The 17,211-nt window shown below is 42.6% G+C and overlaps 1 protein-coding gene across 2 annotated transcripts in view; it reads right to left on the reverse strand.

Moving 5' to 3' along the window:
* Positions 1-3,557: 3,557 nt before the first annotated feature.
* ACO1 (aconitase 1) overlaps positions 3,558-17,211 on the reverse strand; it is a 60,885-nt gene continuing 47,231 nt past the window's right edge. For both annotated transcript variants that reach the window (XM_028531471.2, XM_036021514.1), the window contains exons 13-21: positions 17,105-17,189; positions 16,126-16,282; positions 13,536-13,660; positions 11,785-11,889; positions 10,907-11,049; positions 9,224-9,371; positions 8,343-8,465; positions 5,275-5,460; positions 3,558-4,438 (exon numbers count right to left, since the gene is read on the reverse strand). In XM_028531471.2, coding sequence (XP_028387272.1) covers positions 4,325-4,438; positions 5,275-5,460; positions 8,343-8,465; positions 9,224-9,371; positions 10,907-11,049; positions 11,785-11,889; positions 13,536-13,660; positions 16,126-16,282; positions 17,105-17,189 — 1,186 coding nt within the window. In that variant the 3' untranslated portion in view covers positions 3,558-4,324. The remainder of the gene's footprint in view (positions 4,439-5,274; positions 5,461-8,342; positions 8,466-9,223; positions 9,372-10,906; positions 11,050-11,784; positions 11,890-13,535; positions 13,661-16,125; positions 16,283-17,104; positions 17,190-17,211) is intronic.

Consider the following 17,211-nt stretch of genomic DNA (forward strand, 5'->3'; position numbering starts at 1 on the left):
TCCATATACAGCACCAGGACACAGCAAAAAGTGTTGCCCTGCACTGGTGAATACATAACACTCTGCCCCTTACAATATAACAGGTGTACTGAGACAAAGAAATTTGGCCCAAATGAAAGAACAGATCAAAACTCCAAAAATAGAACAAAGTGATAAGAAGATAGACAACCTATCAGATACAGAGTTCAAAACACTGGTTATCAGGATGCTCAAAGAAATGACTGAGCTTGGTTGCAAAATGAAGGAAGAAATGAAAACTATACAAAGTGAAATAAAGGAAAATATACAGGGAACCAACAATGAAGGGAAGGAAACCGAGACTCAAATCAACAATTTGGGAGACTCCCAGCCAAGATGGAGATGTAGGTAGACACACTGTGCCTCCTCACACAACCAAAAGAAGGACAACAAATTTAAAAACAAAATATGACCAGAACTGACAGAAAATTGAACTGTATGAAAGTCCAACAACCAAGGAATTAAAAAAACATTCATCTAGACCAGTAGAGGGGTGGAGACCAGCAGCTGAGCAGAAAGGACTTGCAGCAAGGCAGTGGCTGGAAGACCAGGGCAGGCAGGGTGGCAGCTGGCAGACTCGGTGAGGTAGTGGCTCGTGGACTGGATGGTCCCACATTTGAGTGCAGATAAACCAGGAGGAACAACTAGGGAACAGGATAGACTGCACAATCCAGGGTTTCATTCGTAGAAATAGAGCTTCAAGGCTTCTGACTGAAAACACCTGTGAGATTTTAGCCAGCAGCAGGAGACACTCTCAGTCTCACAGGAGAGTTTGTTGGAGAGACCCACAGGGTCCTAAAACATACACAAACCCACCCACCCTGGAATCAGCAACAGAAAGGCCCAATTTGATTGTGGGTGGTGGGGGAAGTGACTGAAAATGAGCAGAGCAAGCTGCACTGTTTCCTTTTGGACCCCTCCCCCACATACATCATCACAGTGCAGCAACAAGGGTTGCCCTGCCCTGGTGAACACTTAAGTCTCTACTCCTTACTACATAACAGGTGCGCCAAGACAAAAAACAGCCCAAATGAAAGAACAGATCAAAGCTCCAGAAAATACAACTAAGCAATGAAGAGATAGTCAACCCATCAGATGCATAGTTCAAAACACTGGTAATCAGGATGCTCACAGAACTGACTGAGCTAAGTCATAAAATTAAGGAAGAAATGAAGGGTACCCAAAGTGAAATAAAGCAAAATATACAGGAAACCAACAGTGATGGGAAGGAAACTAGGACTCAAATTAACAGTCTGGAGCAGAAGGAAGAAAGAAACATTCAACTAGAACAGAATGAAGAAATAAAAGTTCAAAAAAATGAGAGCCTTAGGAACCTCCAGGACATCTTTAAATGTTCCAACATCTGAATCATAGGGGTTCCAGGAGGAGAAAAGGAAGAGCAAGAAATGGAAAATTTATTTGAACAAATAATGAAGGAGGACTTCCCTAATCTGGCAAAGAAAATAGACTTCCAGGAAGTCCAGGAAGCTCAGAGAATCCCAAAGAAGTTGGGGCCAGGGAAGCACACACCTAGGCACATCATAATTGCATTACCCAAGATGAAAGATAAGGAGAGAACCTTAAAAGCATCAAGAGATAAGGAGAGAGTTACCTATAAAGGAGTTCCCATCAGACTGTCAGCTGATTTCTCAAAAGAAAACTTGCAGGCAAGAAGGGGCTAGAAAGAAGTATTTGAAGTCATGAAAGGCAAGAACCTACATCCAAGATGACTCTGTCCAGCAAAGCTCTCATTTAGAATGGAAGGGCAGATAAAGTGGTTCTCAGATAAGGTCAAGTCAAAGGAGTTCATCATCACCAAGCCTTTATTATATGAAATGTTAAAGGGACTTATCTATGAAAAAGAAGATCAAAACTATGAACAGTAAAATGACAACAAACTTGCAGCTATTAACAATTGAACCTAAAAAATACAAAAGCAAAAACAAACTAAGCAAACAACTAGAACAGGAACAGAATCACAGAAATGGAGATTACATGGAGGATTATCAGTGGGGAGGGGGAGGAGGAGGAGGGAGAATGGAGGAACAGGTACAGGGAATAAGAGATATAAATGGTAGGTAGAAAATAGGGGTGGTTAAGAATAGTATGGGAAATGGAAAAGCTAAAGAACTTATATGTATGGCCCATGGACATGAAGAAAGAGGGGTGGGAATGCGGGGTGCAGAGCAGAGGGGAATAAAGGAGAAGGAAATGGGACAACCATAATAGCATAATAAATAAAATATATTTAAAAATAATAGAAGGGCAGATAAAGTACTTCCCACATAAGGTAAAGTTAAAATAGTACATCATCACCAAGCGCTTGTTATTGAAATGTTAAAGGGACTTATCTAAGAAAAAGAAGATGATAAAATATGAACAGTGAAATGACAATAAACTGAACCTAAAAAGCAGACACAAAAACTAAGCAAACAATGAGAACAGGAACAGAATTACAGTAATGGAGATCACATGGAAGGTTAGTGCAGATGGGGAGGGGGAGAATGGGGGAAAAGGTACAGCACAGGTGGCAAACACAAGGTTCACGGACCAAATGTAGTCCTCCACCTCATTTTATCCATCCTGGCACCTTGTTTCTACCTGGCAGCAGTGCCTAGCTCTCGCTCAACTGTCAAGGAGTAGTTTCATTTATATAGTCCTAAAATTACATTCTGCCCTTTGAAGGCAACCATGAGGCTGATGTGGCCCCCAACCTGCTGGTGAAAATGAATTTGACACCCCTGAGGTACAGGGAGTGAGAAGCATAATTGGTAGGCACAAAATAGACAAGGTGAGGTTAAGAATAGTACAGGAAATGTAGAAGCCAAAGAACTTATATGTACAACCAATAGACATGAACTAAGGTGGTGGGAAATGTTGGAGAGTGAGGGGGTGCAGGGCGGAGGGTGATAAAGAGAAAAAAATTGGGACAACTGTAATGGCATAATCAATAAAATATCCTTAAAAAAAAAGACGAGACACTTGAGAGCTAGTTCTTTATGTGTCTGTGCATGCACTGAGGAAAGGCCATATGAGAATACAGAAAGAAGGTGGCTACTGCAAGCCAGGAAAGAGTACTTGCCAGAAAATGAATTGGCTGGAACCTTGACCTTGGACTTTTAGCTTCCAGGACTATAAGAAAACAAACTTTTGATGTCTGAGCCACCTTATCTATGGTGTCTTGCTATGGCAACTGGAGCAGACTAAGACACATGTGCCATGAAACAACTTTAGTGTTGACAATGAGCAGATAAACTATAGGACACAAAAATGAAAAAGTTATGATCTGCTTACTACACTTACATTATTGCCTGTTACCTCTTTGTCTGCTCTCAAATAGGCCAGACAGCATGTTGGCTCCTCAACATTCCCATGTTACCTGCAGAACACTGATGTGGTTATAAAAATAGAACTTGAAGGTCATCCAGCCTTCAGGAAGCTAAAGTCTGAGCTTCACTCTGCTCTAAATAGCCCAAACCTATAGCCACACACACACATAGCAGAATTCAATTTGCACACCCCAGAAAAATATCAAGAAGTTTTCCTTGAAAATAGAATTAAGTTTATTCAAATTAGAAATATTCTGTGTCTCCTTCCAAAACCATCTCTAAACAAAGTTATCCTACTGATAAATGAAAAAAATTTCTGGGGACAATTTTTGAAGATAGTAAAAGAAAACTTTATACTTCTTTAATGTTGACCCATCAAAAGGTACATAATCAAAAAGTTTCAACATCTGACTTGTCCACAAGGTGTCTGGATCATTCACTATGAAGGAAAGGGGCAGGGAGAATTGCAATCACCAGTGTGATTTGAAGTATGCAGAAGTTCCTATCTATCCATGTCAGTTAACACTGGTATAATAGCAAAAGACCCCCAGGGGAAAGGTTTCATTGAGCTGTGGAGAACAGATGAACACCAAAGAAGACAGGAAATGCCTTCTGGGAAGACTTATTTGTGTTCAGATGAACATTAATAGGCTAAGAGTAAAAAAATCAACATTCTGTGATCAGTAAATTTAAAGACAAGCTCACTTCTTTCTGGCAGTACTGATATTCCTACCATGCTAGTTTTCAAATTCTAGAAAAAGATAAAAGAGATTAACAAAAATAGAGAATGTAGAAACTGCTGATTTTGTGCCTGGAGGAATGGCACTAGAATGCCAGTGCTGATGTGCTCCATCTGCAAGGCAGCACCCTGGGTGGAGGCTGGGGGATGCTTCTGCACCAGGGGCTCAGCGAGCTGGTGGTACTGCACACCCTCCCTGTATGTGGCTGCCAGAGCAGGTCTCCTAAGAACTGAGGGCCTACTTGGCCATCTTGCGGATCATGTAGTTGAGGATGCCCCCATTGCGGAAATAAGTGAGCTCCACATCGGTGTCAAACCTCATGACTGCCTGGAAGGTCTTCCCAGTATCCAGCTGCAATGACAAAGAAGCAAAGAAGAATCACTGAGGAAGGAAGTGAGACAACTCAGTCAGGAGGAGCTGGTGCCCAGCCTGCCCTCAGGTAGGGCACTTGGAGTGCAGTCTACACATTGCACCACCAGCAGCTCCTGGGAACAGTCTCTGGTCCCAGCCCAGACCCACTGAATCAGAAGCTACATTTTAACAAGTTTCCTCACAGATTCATCTGCATAGGAAAATACTGCAGAGTATAAATGATGAGAGTGAAAGGTATCTGAGAGTTAGAAATGGCCTCCCTGGGCAGCAGTCACTGGTGACCTTGGGATGGAGATCACTTTGAATAGAAGTGTCTCAGATCAGCAGAGGTTTCATCAAGGTTGTCCCTTAGGCAGCTGGCCCAGCTGCTCACCCTGGGACACAGACTATAGTAGCTGCCACTGCCTGGGAGTCTAAATCCCTCCAGGATCTTGGTGCTTGGTGCTTCATCCTTATGTCATCTAGGAATGGGAAGAGTGTCTCTTTTATTCACATTATTATAATAAAAAGGTGTTTTTTAGGTAAGGTCCGATCCCTGAGCTTTCATCACTATTGTCTGGGTTAACTGAGACTGGGAGGAATAGGAGAAAGTTTGGAGGTAAGAATGGAACTGATGATAACTATGAATAAATAGAAATATAGGATATATTGTGAAGGCAGGTAAAAACGGTGCAAGCAGAACTCTTAAGCCTAATGCAGTCCTACTGTTTTCTTTGTTTTTCTTCTTCCAAATCCCACTGATTTCCTTCTAACAAGATTGATTACAAACTCAGTATCCCTTTTAGTTGGCCCTGGCAGAGGGAAGCCTGGCTTACCTTGACCTGGACTTGCATTCGTGGTTTGAGGTTTTCTGGGATGCTGATGGTGTATCGCTCCTGCCCCGTGAGTCCCAGGGTGTCTGCAGTCTCCCCAGGGAGGTATTCGAGGGGGATCACTCCCATTCCGACCAAGTTACTGCGGTGAATGCGCTCGTAACTCTCAGCCAGGACAGCTTTGATTCCCTGATGAGCCAAGAGAAAGTTTGGACACAGTTTCAATTTTTCCTTAGATATACAGAAACTTAACAAAAGTCTTCTTACATCAAAAACTCTTCTCACATCTAAATTCTTTAAGTACCAATGAATTGTTTACATAAAATGTTACTCCCTACCTATAATTAACACAGTAGTCAGTTTTAAATGATTGCCTACAAAGTACAGGCACTGTGTAAGCACTTAAATGATTTTTCTCATTCTCCTTCCACCCACCCTGGGAGGTAGATGCTACTACTGTCAGTCTTACCCAGGCAGTCAGGGGTATATCTGGTATTTTGAACCCATGCAGCCTGACCACACACACCAGTCTGTGATGCCTCTTAGAAAATTCCATTGTAACTGAAAGCCACATCACAAAACAACATAAAGAAAATTCATTTCTCCTGGCTGGTGTGGCTCAGTGGATTGAATGCTGGCCTGTGAACCAAAATGTCACCTGTTCAATTCCCAGTCAGGGCACACATCTAGGTTGCGGGCCAGGTCCTCGGGGGCATGTGAGAGGCAACCACATATTGATGTTTCTCCCCCTCCCTCCCTTCCCCTCTGTGTAAAAATAAGTACATAAAATCTAAAAAGAGAGAAAATTCATTTCTTTCCTTTCAGTTCTTCCATTATTATAGATGCATTGGTAGACATGGAAGATTTAATCAAAAAAGCAACTTACAAAACACACTACAAAGAAAGTAAATGATTATCTACTGTGCACTGCTTTTCTACTTCCTATTTCAAACATCAAATTACATTGAACATAACATTGACATTAAGCTTCCTATAATGCACATTAGTTATCTATAACTAACAATATATAGCAATGATCAATAAACCAGGATATTTGATTAACTAAAACACCTCATTCTCAAATATTAGTTAACTGTAATAAAATACTTAGGTACCCCTAAAAGGTCTCTTGATATCTAGGGTACACTTTTAAGACCCCCTGCATCAGGGTCACTCAGGGAGCTTATTAAAAATGTAGATTCTTGAGCACTACCCAGATCTACTGCATCAGAATCTTACACAGAGTGTGGGGCAGGAGGAAGACAGTGACTTGGCAGTGCTTCTCAAACTTTGATGCATATTTAAGGGCCTCCAGGGAAGTTTTTAAAATCCTGACATCCAGGCCTTTTTCCTTACCTGGGAATGAGCCATAATCCCTGGGGATGAGATCCAGGCACAGGTATTTTTATAAATCTCACAGGCGTTTCCAAATTTGAAAACATTTATGGGGGAAGGGCAGATTCTTCAGGATAGTAGATATTGTGTGGATTTATGGGTATATGTATTATGTATTTTGGGGGGAAGCAGAAATCTTTGTAAATGCATACTACTTTTGTCCCTGACTCTGTATAAATGGCTGCGCAGGGCTGCAGATGCCACAGATCACAACTGTCTAACACTCTCTGAGCGAGTTCAGCTCAGGAATGCTCAGTGGCCCTGACTGGGCAGCTAGAAAACAAAGTATATGCTGTCTGGACAGCTAGGATTCAGCAGCTCTGTGGAGAAGACTGGACTCTGGAGTGCCTCCAGGGTGCTAGCCCCCATGCCCCCACCGGTCTTACAGTTCCCCACCTGGCTGCTCACTGCTCCCATTGCTGCTGTCAGTGCCCAGCTCCCTTCCTAAGATCCCCTCCTTCTTTTCTCTGGTTCTTTTCAGCAGTTTTTAAAACAAGCAGGCCCCTGACATATTACCAAGTGATCAGAGAACATCTTTTCTTTTTTTCCCTACAGAGTAAAACAATTGATTAAAAAAAACAAAATAATAGGTGTGTGATATTCAAAGACTTTCAGAAGCCTAGACATCTGGGGAGCTGCCTGCCACACAGCGTGTTTTCTACTGTACTCATGCATAGCACTTATTTAGAGTTTCCTAAATGCATTAAATGGCTCAAGCCACACGTTATTTAAACTGGCATCAGCTAAGCCATTTTACCCTACCCTGAGGATTAAAGCCTGCCAGCAGAACTCTTCTCTGTTTTCAGGGCAAGCAGGTGCTCAAGTAGTGTGAGCTCTGTGTTGCCTGTGTGCCCCTCTGATGAGGAAACCTCCAGCAAGTCAAGCCCTGAAATGGCTGTAGGGTCTAAAGAGTGTCCTACCTGCCTAAAGAGATAGCATGCTTCTCTAATGAGTCTATAAGCAGGTTTTCACAGGCAATGACTAAAAAGCAGTAACAGAAAGTATTTTCCCTGAGTTGATCCAAAGCTCAGGCTCTTTACTTTTCCCCTTCCATGAGCCTGGAAGGCAATTCAGTAGCAGTAGCCCTGAAGTTCACCTGGGACAATGGCCTTAAATAAATTTTGGGTCCTCAACCTCTGGGAACATTATGAAAACTGTGAAATTTTTCCCCATAAAAAGACATACAGCCCTGGCCAGGTGGCTAAGTAGGTTGGAGCGTCATCCAATACAACAAAAGGTTGATGGTTTGATCCCTGGTCAGGGCACATACCTAAGTTGTGGGTTCCCTGGGTGGGGTACATACAGGAGGAACCAATTTCTCTCTCACATCAATCTTTCTCTTGATCTCCCTTCCTCTCTCTAAAAAATCAATAAAAACATATTCTTGGGTGAGGATTTTAAAAAAATGACATTACACACAAGCTTTTGAATATAATTTCAGAGACCCCGCAGCTGCTCTACTGACACCCCCAAAGATCCATGGTTCCCAGAATATGTCTGACCTGAGGGAACAAGTTCAACTCTAGATTACCCTTCACTAAGAGAAGTGAAGCAAGATCTGCCAAGAAGCGGGAGAGGAAAGTAAAGCACCAGAATTGATTCCTAGACCCCTTCCCAGCTTCATTTCTGGTTCAACAGGGCAGCTGCCTGCTGGGATGTCCCTATGTCATACTCACCAGGAGGAAAGGGCCCTTGGCTGCCCAGTCACGGGAGCTGCCAGAGCCATACTCTTTGCCGGCCAGAATGATCAGGGGAAGGCCTGCCTGCTTGTACCGCTCAGCAGCATCGAACACATCAAGCTGAGGAAGAGAAAAGGAAAGTACTACAGATGCAGTAGACCCACAGAGTGCAGAAACAGGCCAGTGGGTCTGGCTATTCCATATGTCATTCCATTTAAGTTTAGCCTCAGACCCTAACAAGGTAGATATTATTTCTACTTCCCAGGTAAGAAAGATGAGAATCACAGAGGGAAATAAACTGATGTGCGCTCCAGAGCTGGTCTGAAGTGGAGCTGGGACTTGAACCTATGCTTATCTGACTCAAAGTGCAGGCTTTCCTGACTTCTCACATGCCTCCCACCAAAACAATTCCAGCAGTAATATGCCATACAAGTGGTTCCCTTTAGGACCCAAGCAGGCTTCTACCAGCCTTTATACTCCTTTTCCTAGTGGTATGGTGAATTCAATTAAATGCTAATAAAGTAATAAAATAGCACTTTTTAATAAATATCCTCTACCTTAACCTGGAATTTCCCCCTCAAATACTATGAACTCAGAACATTTCAATCAGAGGCTTTGAAAGCTCAACTTCCAGGAAACTATATTTAGTTAAACCACAGAGCAGAATCTGTAAGCAAGAAGAGGAGGATTCACAGTTTAAAGGGCATCCCCATCAGTGATGAGCTCTATGTACATGGACACTTGGCAAGAGGGACTACAGGCAGCAAGAGGAAGGATGGGGCTGTGAAGAAAAAATAAGGCCAAAAGGAAGGTGACCATATTGACCCAGAGCCTGACAAATGCTGGCTTCTCAAGGAAGCAGAAGACACCATACTCACAATTTCTCCAGAAGGCAGATGTATAGTCTGTGGTGCCTGCTTGTTCAAAAATTTGTTTAATAAGCGAATGTTGGCAAACGTCCCACGTACCATGATGGCATCGTTACCTCGGCGGGAACCATAGGAGTTGAATTCTCGTGGAGTCAAGCTAATAAGGCAAGCAGGAGATAAGCAAGTTTAGTGTATAAGCTAAGAGTACTTAGCTTATATCAAGAAAGAGAAAAAACATAAACCTCATTGTTTCTCTAATCTACCAAGCATTGTTCTCTAAGGCAGAAAAATTGTTGCTATAGCTTCAACGGAGGGCAGACTGTGAGGGGAGAAAGGGAGTGGTAGGGGGAAATTCAACATTCTCCCAGGGTGTACCTGACATCTTGCAAATCTGGGTATATAAAACAGGAGGAACTCTAATAAGGGTATTTATTTTATTTATTCAGTAAGGTAGCCTATAAAGTTTCACAAAAAAATTAAAAATGGGCAAGAAAAAGGAAGTAAAGAAAATAATTAGGGGGAGCCAGTTAGGTGGAGCCAACAGTGGAAGAAACAAAATGCATTCCATACACTAACCCAGAGGTTCAAATCTGTACCTGAGTTATGAGGTAAGGGAAGTCAATCGAAGGGGAAGACACACAACTGGCAACATGATTTACAATTTCATAAGCTACAAATCAGAACAATGCTAAAGAGGCAGAACCACCATTTCTCCTGGTCCTGAAATCAGAGAAAAATCTTGTCAGTGACCCCAATGAAAAGGACCTTCGGAATGTCAGGAATAACATTTTACAGTGAACATAGTCACCAGTTCACTGGGCTGTTTCTTAAAATGCTAGGAAATGTGTGTGAGTGTTGATGTGATTTAAAGGTTATATCTAATTTGAGGATTGAGAGAATTTATAAATGGATTTCCGGAGCAAATGAAATTATTTCCAAAATGTGAATATGTACATTTTTCTGGGAAAGTATTATATTTGCTTTCATTCAATTTCCTAAATAATCCACATCTCAAAAAAGGTCAATAATTACCAATCCCACTCCCCCCAAAAATGGTGTTGGATTTTGTTCCTCACATTGGCTCTGGGTCCCATCCCTGAGGAAGGTGATTCGGGAGGTGGGGTTGGGAACCTGAAATTTTTATCTCCCAGGTAATTCTCACGGAAAGTCGCATTTGGGACTGACTTCAGTTAGTATGGGTATACTAGACCAGTAGATAACATATTGGTATGTACCTATTAAAGTGTGGATGTGACCAAAAGACTGAGGAATAACTATGCAACTGCCAACCTCCAAGCAGTTGTCTGTGGAGAAGGTGTCTGCTTTGCACCAGGAGTGGCAACACACTTCAGGTTACATTCCTGCTCTCTGAGGTTCAGGTGTACCCAAGCTCTGCCACAGGTTCAGAGCAAAACCCTGTACTTTAACTATTAGGCAAGCTGGGGGCAGAGATGACAGTTGAGCCTTGCGAGTACAACACTTGCTCAAAGACTGTCCCTTCTCGCCCTGATGGAGGTTCACGTGCTATGGATTTTCTCCTGGAAGCCTTGAAGCAGCAAACAGAAAGGTTCGTTTTCAAGTCCCAGGGTTCAGTGAAAAAGCATAGTCTGATTCCAAAGAGACTAGGCGAAAGAGAAATGCTGGTCTAGTCACTCTGTGTTTGCCTTTAGTCCTCACTTCAATCACACTTACCCTCTGCTAGTTAAGTAGCGAGCTGCAGGGCTGTTTCTTGCAATATTTCCAGCTGGAGAGATGTGGTCAGTTGTTACTGAATCTCCCAAATTTAACAGCACATAGGCATCCACAATAGATTTAGGAGGCTGAAGCTCTAAAGTCTAGCACAGAACACAACAAGTTAGTGTTTGCCCAGGTGTTCTCCAACAAGTCACGAGGGAAATCTCAACAGTAGTGGTCCATGGACCTGAACCAGATAACAGCCCCACATCACTGCATAGAAAATTTTAGGGTTTTCTCCTTCAATTTTATCAGAAGTGCTTTAAAGAGTAATATGAATTTACTCAAAACATTTACATCTCACCCTTGAAGGGAAGGCAAAGTATTGGCACTGTCCCCTCAAAAGCAGCAGGGATGCAGCTGCAAATGACATTCTCTTTCTTCACAACCACAGAACTCCCCAGAGGCTGAGGACAGTGGGATTCTGACTTCCCCTTCCATCCCCTTCCCACAGGGATGTACCAGGGGAGCACAGACTACCAGGGTTAGCAGTTTCAAGGAATACCTCCCTTGTTTGGATGGGTATAAGGTTTAGACAGTAGACCCTGGGGACATTCTCCTAGAACAGTCTCAGACTTTACCAAGTCTATGTCCAGGTGGCACTTGATCACCAGGGTGTCTCTACACAGCCACACATGACCCCTGGACAGAGAAACTGTAGGCTCACCGCAGCCAACTATCCCAACTTCCCAAAACTTGCCCGAGTAGTATTTGCTTGGGTTTGTAAAGTTTTAATGAAACAAATAGTTAAACTAAGCGTATGGGATAAAAAAGTAGATGTTATAGGGAAAGAAACCTTTTGAAGAATTCGTTTTGTTAAAAATAAAAAGTCGTACCAGTTTTTCAAAGAATGGTGGTGACTTAATGTATGTAGATTTGGGATTCCAGTAATACAGCTTATCTGATGGGGCTGCTAAGGCATTCCAGCTTTCATTCACAGTCTTCAAAAAAATAAAAAGAAAGAAAGAAAACATGGCAATCTAGTTACATTCTATTCTAAGGAAAACTTAATATGTAAACATAAAACATATATTCAAGCTAAGCACACAATAAAAACATTCTTATTCTAGTTGTACAAAAGAGTTCCTTTATCCTAAGATATTGCCATGCTAAATAACTTAAAAATACACATGCCCTGTGACAGGCAGCCAAGGACCCCACTCCTGGGATTCACTCCCTAAAGGGAGGCCCAGCCCCTTTTGCTGAGTGTGGGCTGAACCTCATGTGATTCATTTCTAAGATTTGGTAATAAAGAGAGACTCTGCCTTCTGTGGCTCTCACCCTCTCTTGCTTTCTCACTTGCTTCCCTTGATGGAAGCTCGCTGCTTTGCTGAAAACTGTGAAGAGGATCCCTAGCAACACATGGAGAGAGGTCTCTGGCTGGTGGTCATGCAGGAACTGAGGTCCTTGGTCCAACAGCCCATGGGGCACTTTATCCATGTAGGTGAGTGTCCTTAGAAGTCCATTTTCCCCAGCTGAGCCTTCAGATGAGCTGCAGCCCAGGTGACACCTTGCCTGAAGCCTTGTGAAGGCACATGCACCTAGTTAAGCCACACTTGGATCCACAGAAATTGAGAAATAATAAATGCTTGCTGTTTTAACCCACTAAGTTTTGGGGTAATTTGTTTTACAGTCATAGATAACTAATCCATATGCTTACAAGTATAACTTAAGAAATAACAATCCAGATTTATACTAAAGGGGGAATAATTTACTCTATGAAGTTTTTGGGAAGTAGACTTCTGAGTCCCATGGTCATTGGAGAGCAAGTGACAGCTGCTTTGAATAAAAATAGGTTGAATTCTCTCCACAAGTCCATTAACTCAGTCTTTGAATAAATGCATTTAGTCCAATGCCCAAAAAGCTCCCTCAGACTATTTCTTAACGAGCCATTTCGGGGAGGGCACAGTGCAAGAATATGGTCCCTGTTTCGCCTCTCTCCCCAGTCTGCTCTCTTATTTCAAAGCCAAGCCTTTGTCAGCAGCCCTTGGGTCAGCCTAACAGAAAATACAGAAAGGAAGAACATCCGAGCGTCTCAGAAAATAATACTGAGTCCCATACCTTTTATCCCTATGTATAAAGTGCACAAAAGTTTTATTTATTTAAGTAGTTTGGTGCTTTCTATTGAGCAGTTTTATCTGTTTATTTGTTTAATTATTTATTTATTTTTAAGCTTCCAAATAATTCTGAGAGGTGCACTCCACCACATGACTCCACCTCAGTGACACATGATAGTGACATGGAGGAGCCTCAACCACAGTTGACACAACACCCCAGGGTGTCTGAGAAAAGGAGACTTAAGCAGAGCTGTCCAGGAACCATACACAACCTGAGGCCTTTCTCCTCGAGGCTGTCATCCACTTGTCCAAATCTGGGAACACGTGGGGAGTGTGGAGTTTGTAAAGATGTGAGTCACAGGAGAAGAGTGACTGAGAACCACTTCCCTGGTTCTCTGAAGAGGGAGTAATGAACTGCCTTTCTTTCTGTATTTTATGTCCTATTAACCTCAAGGTCTGCAGAGATGACACAAAGGAGCCACTCTCCCTTACACTTTCCCTTAGATTTTGGGGGGTGGGTGGGACCTCACCTCTATTTTCTGATAGACCTCCTTAAACATCCCAGGGATGACGTACTTGCATTCCACCGCCTGGATCTCCTCTCTACTTGGCCAGATATCTTTCAGAAACACCTGTTGTCCCTTTGCATTTACTCCTGGGGAACAAAATGTTTATGAATGAGAAAAACACAATTCAATACCCCCTTTCCATTATTATCTACAGTCAAGTCTCATTCTTTGTGGTAGTTTTGTTCTACAGAATTCATGCAAACACTGCTGTAGTGAATACTGAATTGCTGACCCAGAGGAAATATAGGGTTAGGTGTCTGAGAACCTCTGGTCACATTTTTGTCAACTGATCAATATATAACCTTGTTTTATATACATTTCTGCTTCTAGACACCTTATTTAATATATATTGTTGATATATTACTGTTACTGGGTACAGCCAAGAGGGGGTTCCAAAAAGGGATTTGGAATGGGGTCCAGAACTCAAGGTATCCAGGAAATATTAGGATGTCCTCACCCCTTCCCCCCACAGGTGTGAGCTGGGGCAGGGAAGCTCACACATGGAGCAGGGCCACTGAGAGCTATTTTGCATAGCAACAGCTTTGCAGCTAACCTCTGGTGTGGCCATTTAACATATCTATAACCTTTAACTGGTTGCATAGAGATGTTAAATAGCTGTGGCCATGCTTGGAACCAGGGAGAAGGGAGTGACTTCCACCCAATATGTAACTGGGGGGCAGGTCCCCTGAGCTACAGTGCCCGCGTAAGAGCTTGGAGATGATTGGCTCCATGCCATGGAGCCACACATGCCCAGACCCACTATGGTAGTGGGTAGTAAAGCTGAAAGGATATGGGAGTGCTGGCAAGTATAGCCGATTGTGGAGGGAGTCAGAAATGGGGCTCCAAAGGAAGATTGGCATGGGGATTTAAAACCCAGACATGGCAGCCATTAGAGGAGAGAACCACTCAGTCTTTAGCAGAGTGGGGACTTCCGCAGCCCTGTGAGAGAGAATCACCATGCAGCTTTAGCAGAGAACCACCGCTTGGCTTTGGCAGAGTGGCAACCCCCCTCCTTGCAGCCATTGCAGAGAGAGAACCATGCTGCTGTGGCAATAGAAAGGAGAAAGCCACACGCTTCTGGCAGAGTGGGGACCTTGGCAGCCATTGAGGAGAGAGGACCATGTGGCTGGGGCAGTGCAGATAATCATGCTGTGGCAATAGAAAGGAGGACCATTTGGCTGCAGCCACGTAAGAGAGAGCCACGCAGTTTTGCCAGAGTGGTGACCCCTGCAGCTTTAGAAGGGGGAACCACCACCTGGCTTTAGCAGAGATCCCGGTGACACAGCTGATGGTGCCGGGAACTGAGGGAGGCCTACCAGCCAAGACGGATTACTAGGAAGAACTGGGGGCTGCCTGAGCCATGGACTTCTATTTTTTTTCCTGAGATATAGTACCCTAGACTGGGCAAAGAGGGGAAGGAAGGACTGTATGTGTTTGTGGGTGTTTTAAGGGACTTTGGGATTTTGATGAAGACATTAGGTCACTACTTTAAGTCTGTATAGCATTAAATAAACATTTCCTTTCTTTTTCATGAATCTCTGGCATTGAGAGATGTCTTTCCTATAAAGCAGTGGAGATAACAAACCTGGGGGGTTCCTTTCAGTAATAGTATATCCCCCTTGGTCCCATTTGTTCTGTAACATTACCACTAAACTCACTGTCAACAGCACTATTACTTATGTCCAAATGAAGCCTATTTAGCACATGACACATCATGGGTTTACTGGGCTCAGGAATACTAGATAGCACTTTAGCACTATACTTGGAGGCCATTTTAAACAGTGAAGTTACCAACAAAAAGCACAAAAGTGCAAAAACATGGCACTAAATAGATAATGACCAAGATACCTCTTTACAGGATCACAGCTAAAATAAGAAGGCAGAGGACCACCTTGTCTGACTTCACTGAGGAGGTGCATGTTGAATGACTCAGTTATCCCCACTCTGGCATGTCTGTGAATGACTACAGAAGCATGATGAGCATTGACTTGGGGGTTAAATACATTTTAGTGAATTGGCAAATTTGCAAATATGGAATCCACATGTATGAGGATCACTTGTACCTCTGAAGTAATCATTTCCTAAAGGTAAATTGAAAGAACATTGTTTTCATAATACCTAATTTACTTAGAATGAATTGAGGAGGGGATGGAAAACAAGGTGACCAGAGGAAAGGACATAAAACATCATTTTCTCTGAATTTTGAAAAGTTAAACCATCTGGAATGTGTTCCTATAGAGCACATACTAAAAATATGCCTATGATTAGATTAAAGCAGGAGATAGAAAAAGTAACTGGAGAAGAACCCAGAAGAGCAAGATCTCCATTATCTTTTGTACTTATTTCCCTTTTGTCATCCCTTGCCTTTCAGTAAATTTTTATTTATTTCAATTATATTTGAGTTGTGTTTTGGGGAGTAAGGAAAAGACTCCCCTCATCTTATCTCTGGAAGTTCTAGTCTTCACTATTTGTTAAGGAAAGCACTAACTTTCTTCCAATAATATTTTCAAATTCATTGGAAAAAATTGTAACCACATAAACAAAGTCTTACCCAATGGTTCTTTCTCAAAGTTGATCCTGACAGTCCCAGCAATTGCATATGCTATCACTAAGGGTGGAGAGGCTAAATAGTTGGCACGGGTATTGGGGTGGACTCGACCTTCAAAATTCCTGTTCCCAGATAGTACTCCAACAGCTACAAGGTCCCCCTGTGTGAGGCAACAGGAACACTAAGTCACAAAGAAAAGAGACTGCCTTGGCTGCTCATGTTAGACCATTTGCCAAAGTTTTCCCATTAGTTGATGTGACTCTTTATGATTTCCTTTCATGGGTCCTCTGCTCTATAGGAGAGCACACAGGGTGTCCCTGTGGGAGACACTCTTGGTCAAGGATACTGAGAGACATGTTCACTAGTTTCTGCTCATGAGAAAGTACCAGGCAGGTCAGAAGGCAATATCCTAGTTATTTTGTTGCTTGGGGCCTAAGAACAGGTGGGAAAGACTAAAAGTTGAAAGCTAAAGCAAGCCATACTGACTTACATTGATTCTGTAATTTATGAAAAGCAAACCAAATAGGATTTCTCAACACTACAGAATTTATGGGGCACAAATCAAGCCAATGCAATTGAGTTCAGATTCATGTGTACGAAGACTTCTCTGACTTGGAACTAGTTTTCAGATTGCTAGGAACAAACAAAATGGGGCCCCCCATATTCAAAACCTGCCTTTATTGAGCACATGTATCTGGGTGCTACACTACATCTTTTATGTCCATTCTCATCTCAACGCTCACAGTCTATGAAACAGTTACTATTATCATCTCCAGTTTATGGTTGTGAAAACTCAGGTAAAAAGAGGTTAATTAACTTGCCCAAGCTTATCTAACTAGTAAGTTTAGCTTGACTCCAGAGACTATACATCTAACCACATCTCGTGCTTCCCTGAACTTTATTGAAATCACCAGCATTTTGGTCATACATAATAAGAAAAGAGACCACAGCTCTGAAGACCTGCAGACCCCTCTGTAATTACCTGTGTGATGGCTTCTACCACAGGCTCAGGCAAGGGTCCACTGTTGCCAATGCAGGTCATGCAACCGTAGCCCACAACATCAAATCTAGGTGCCAAAGAGATGCACA

This window comes from Phyllostomus discolor, chromosome 3 (assembly GCF_004126475.2).
Source record: "Phyllostomus discolor isolate MPI-MPIP mPhyDis1 chromosome 3, mPhyDis1.pri.v3, whole genome shotgun sequence".
NCBI classification, from domain to species: domain Eukaryota; kingdom Metazoa; phylum Chordata; class Mammalia; order Chiroptera; family Phyllostomidae; genus Phyllostomus; species Phyllostomus discolor.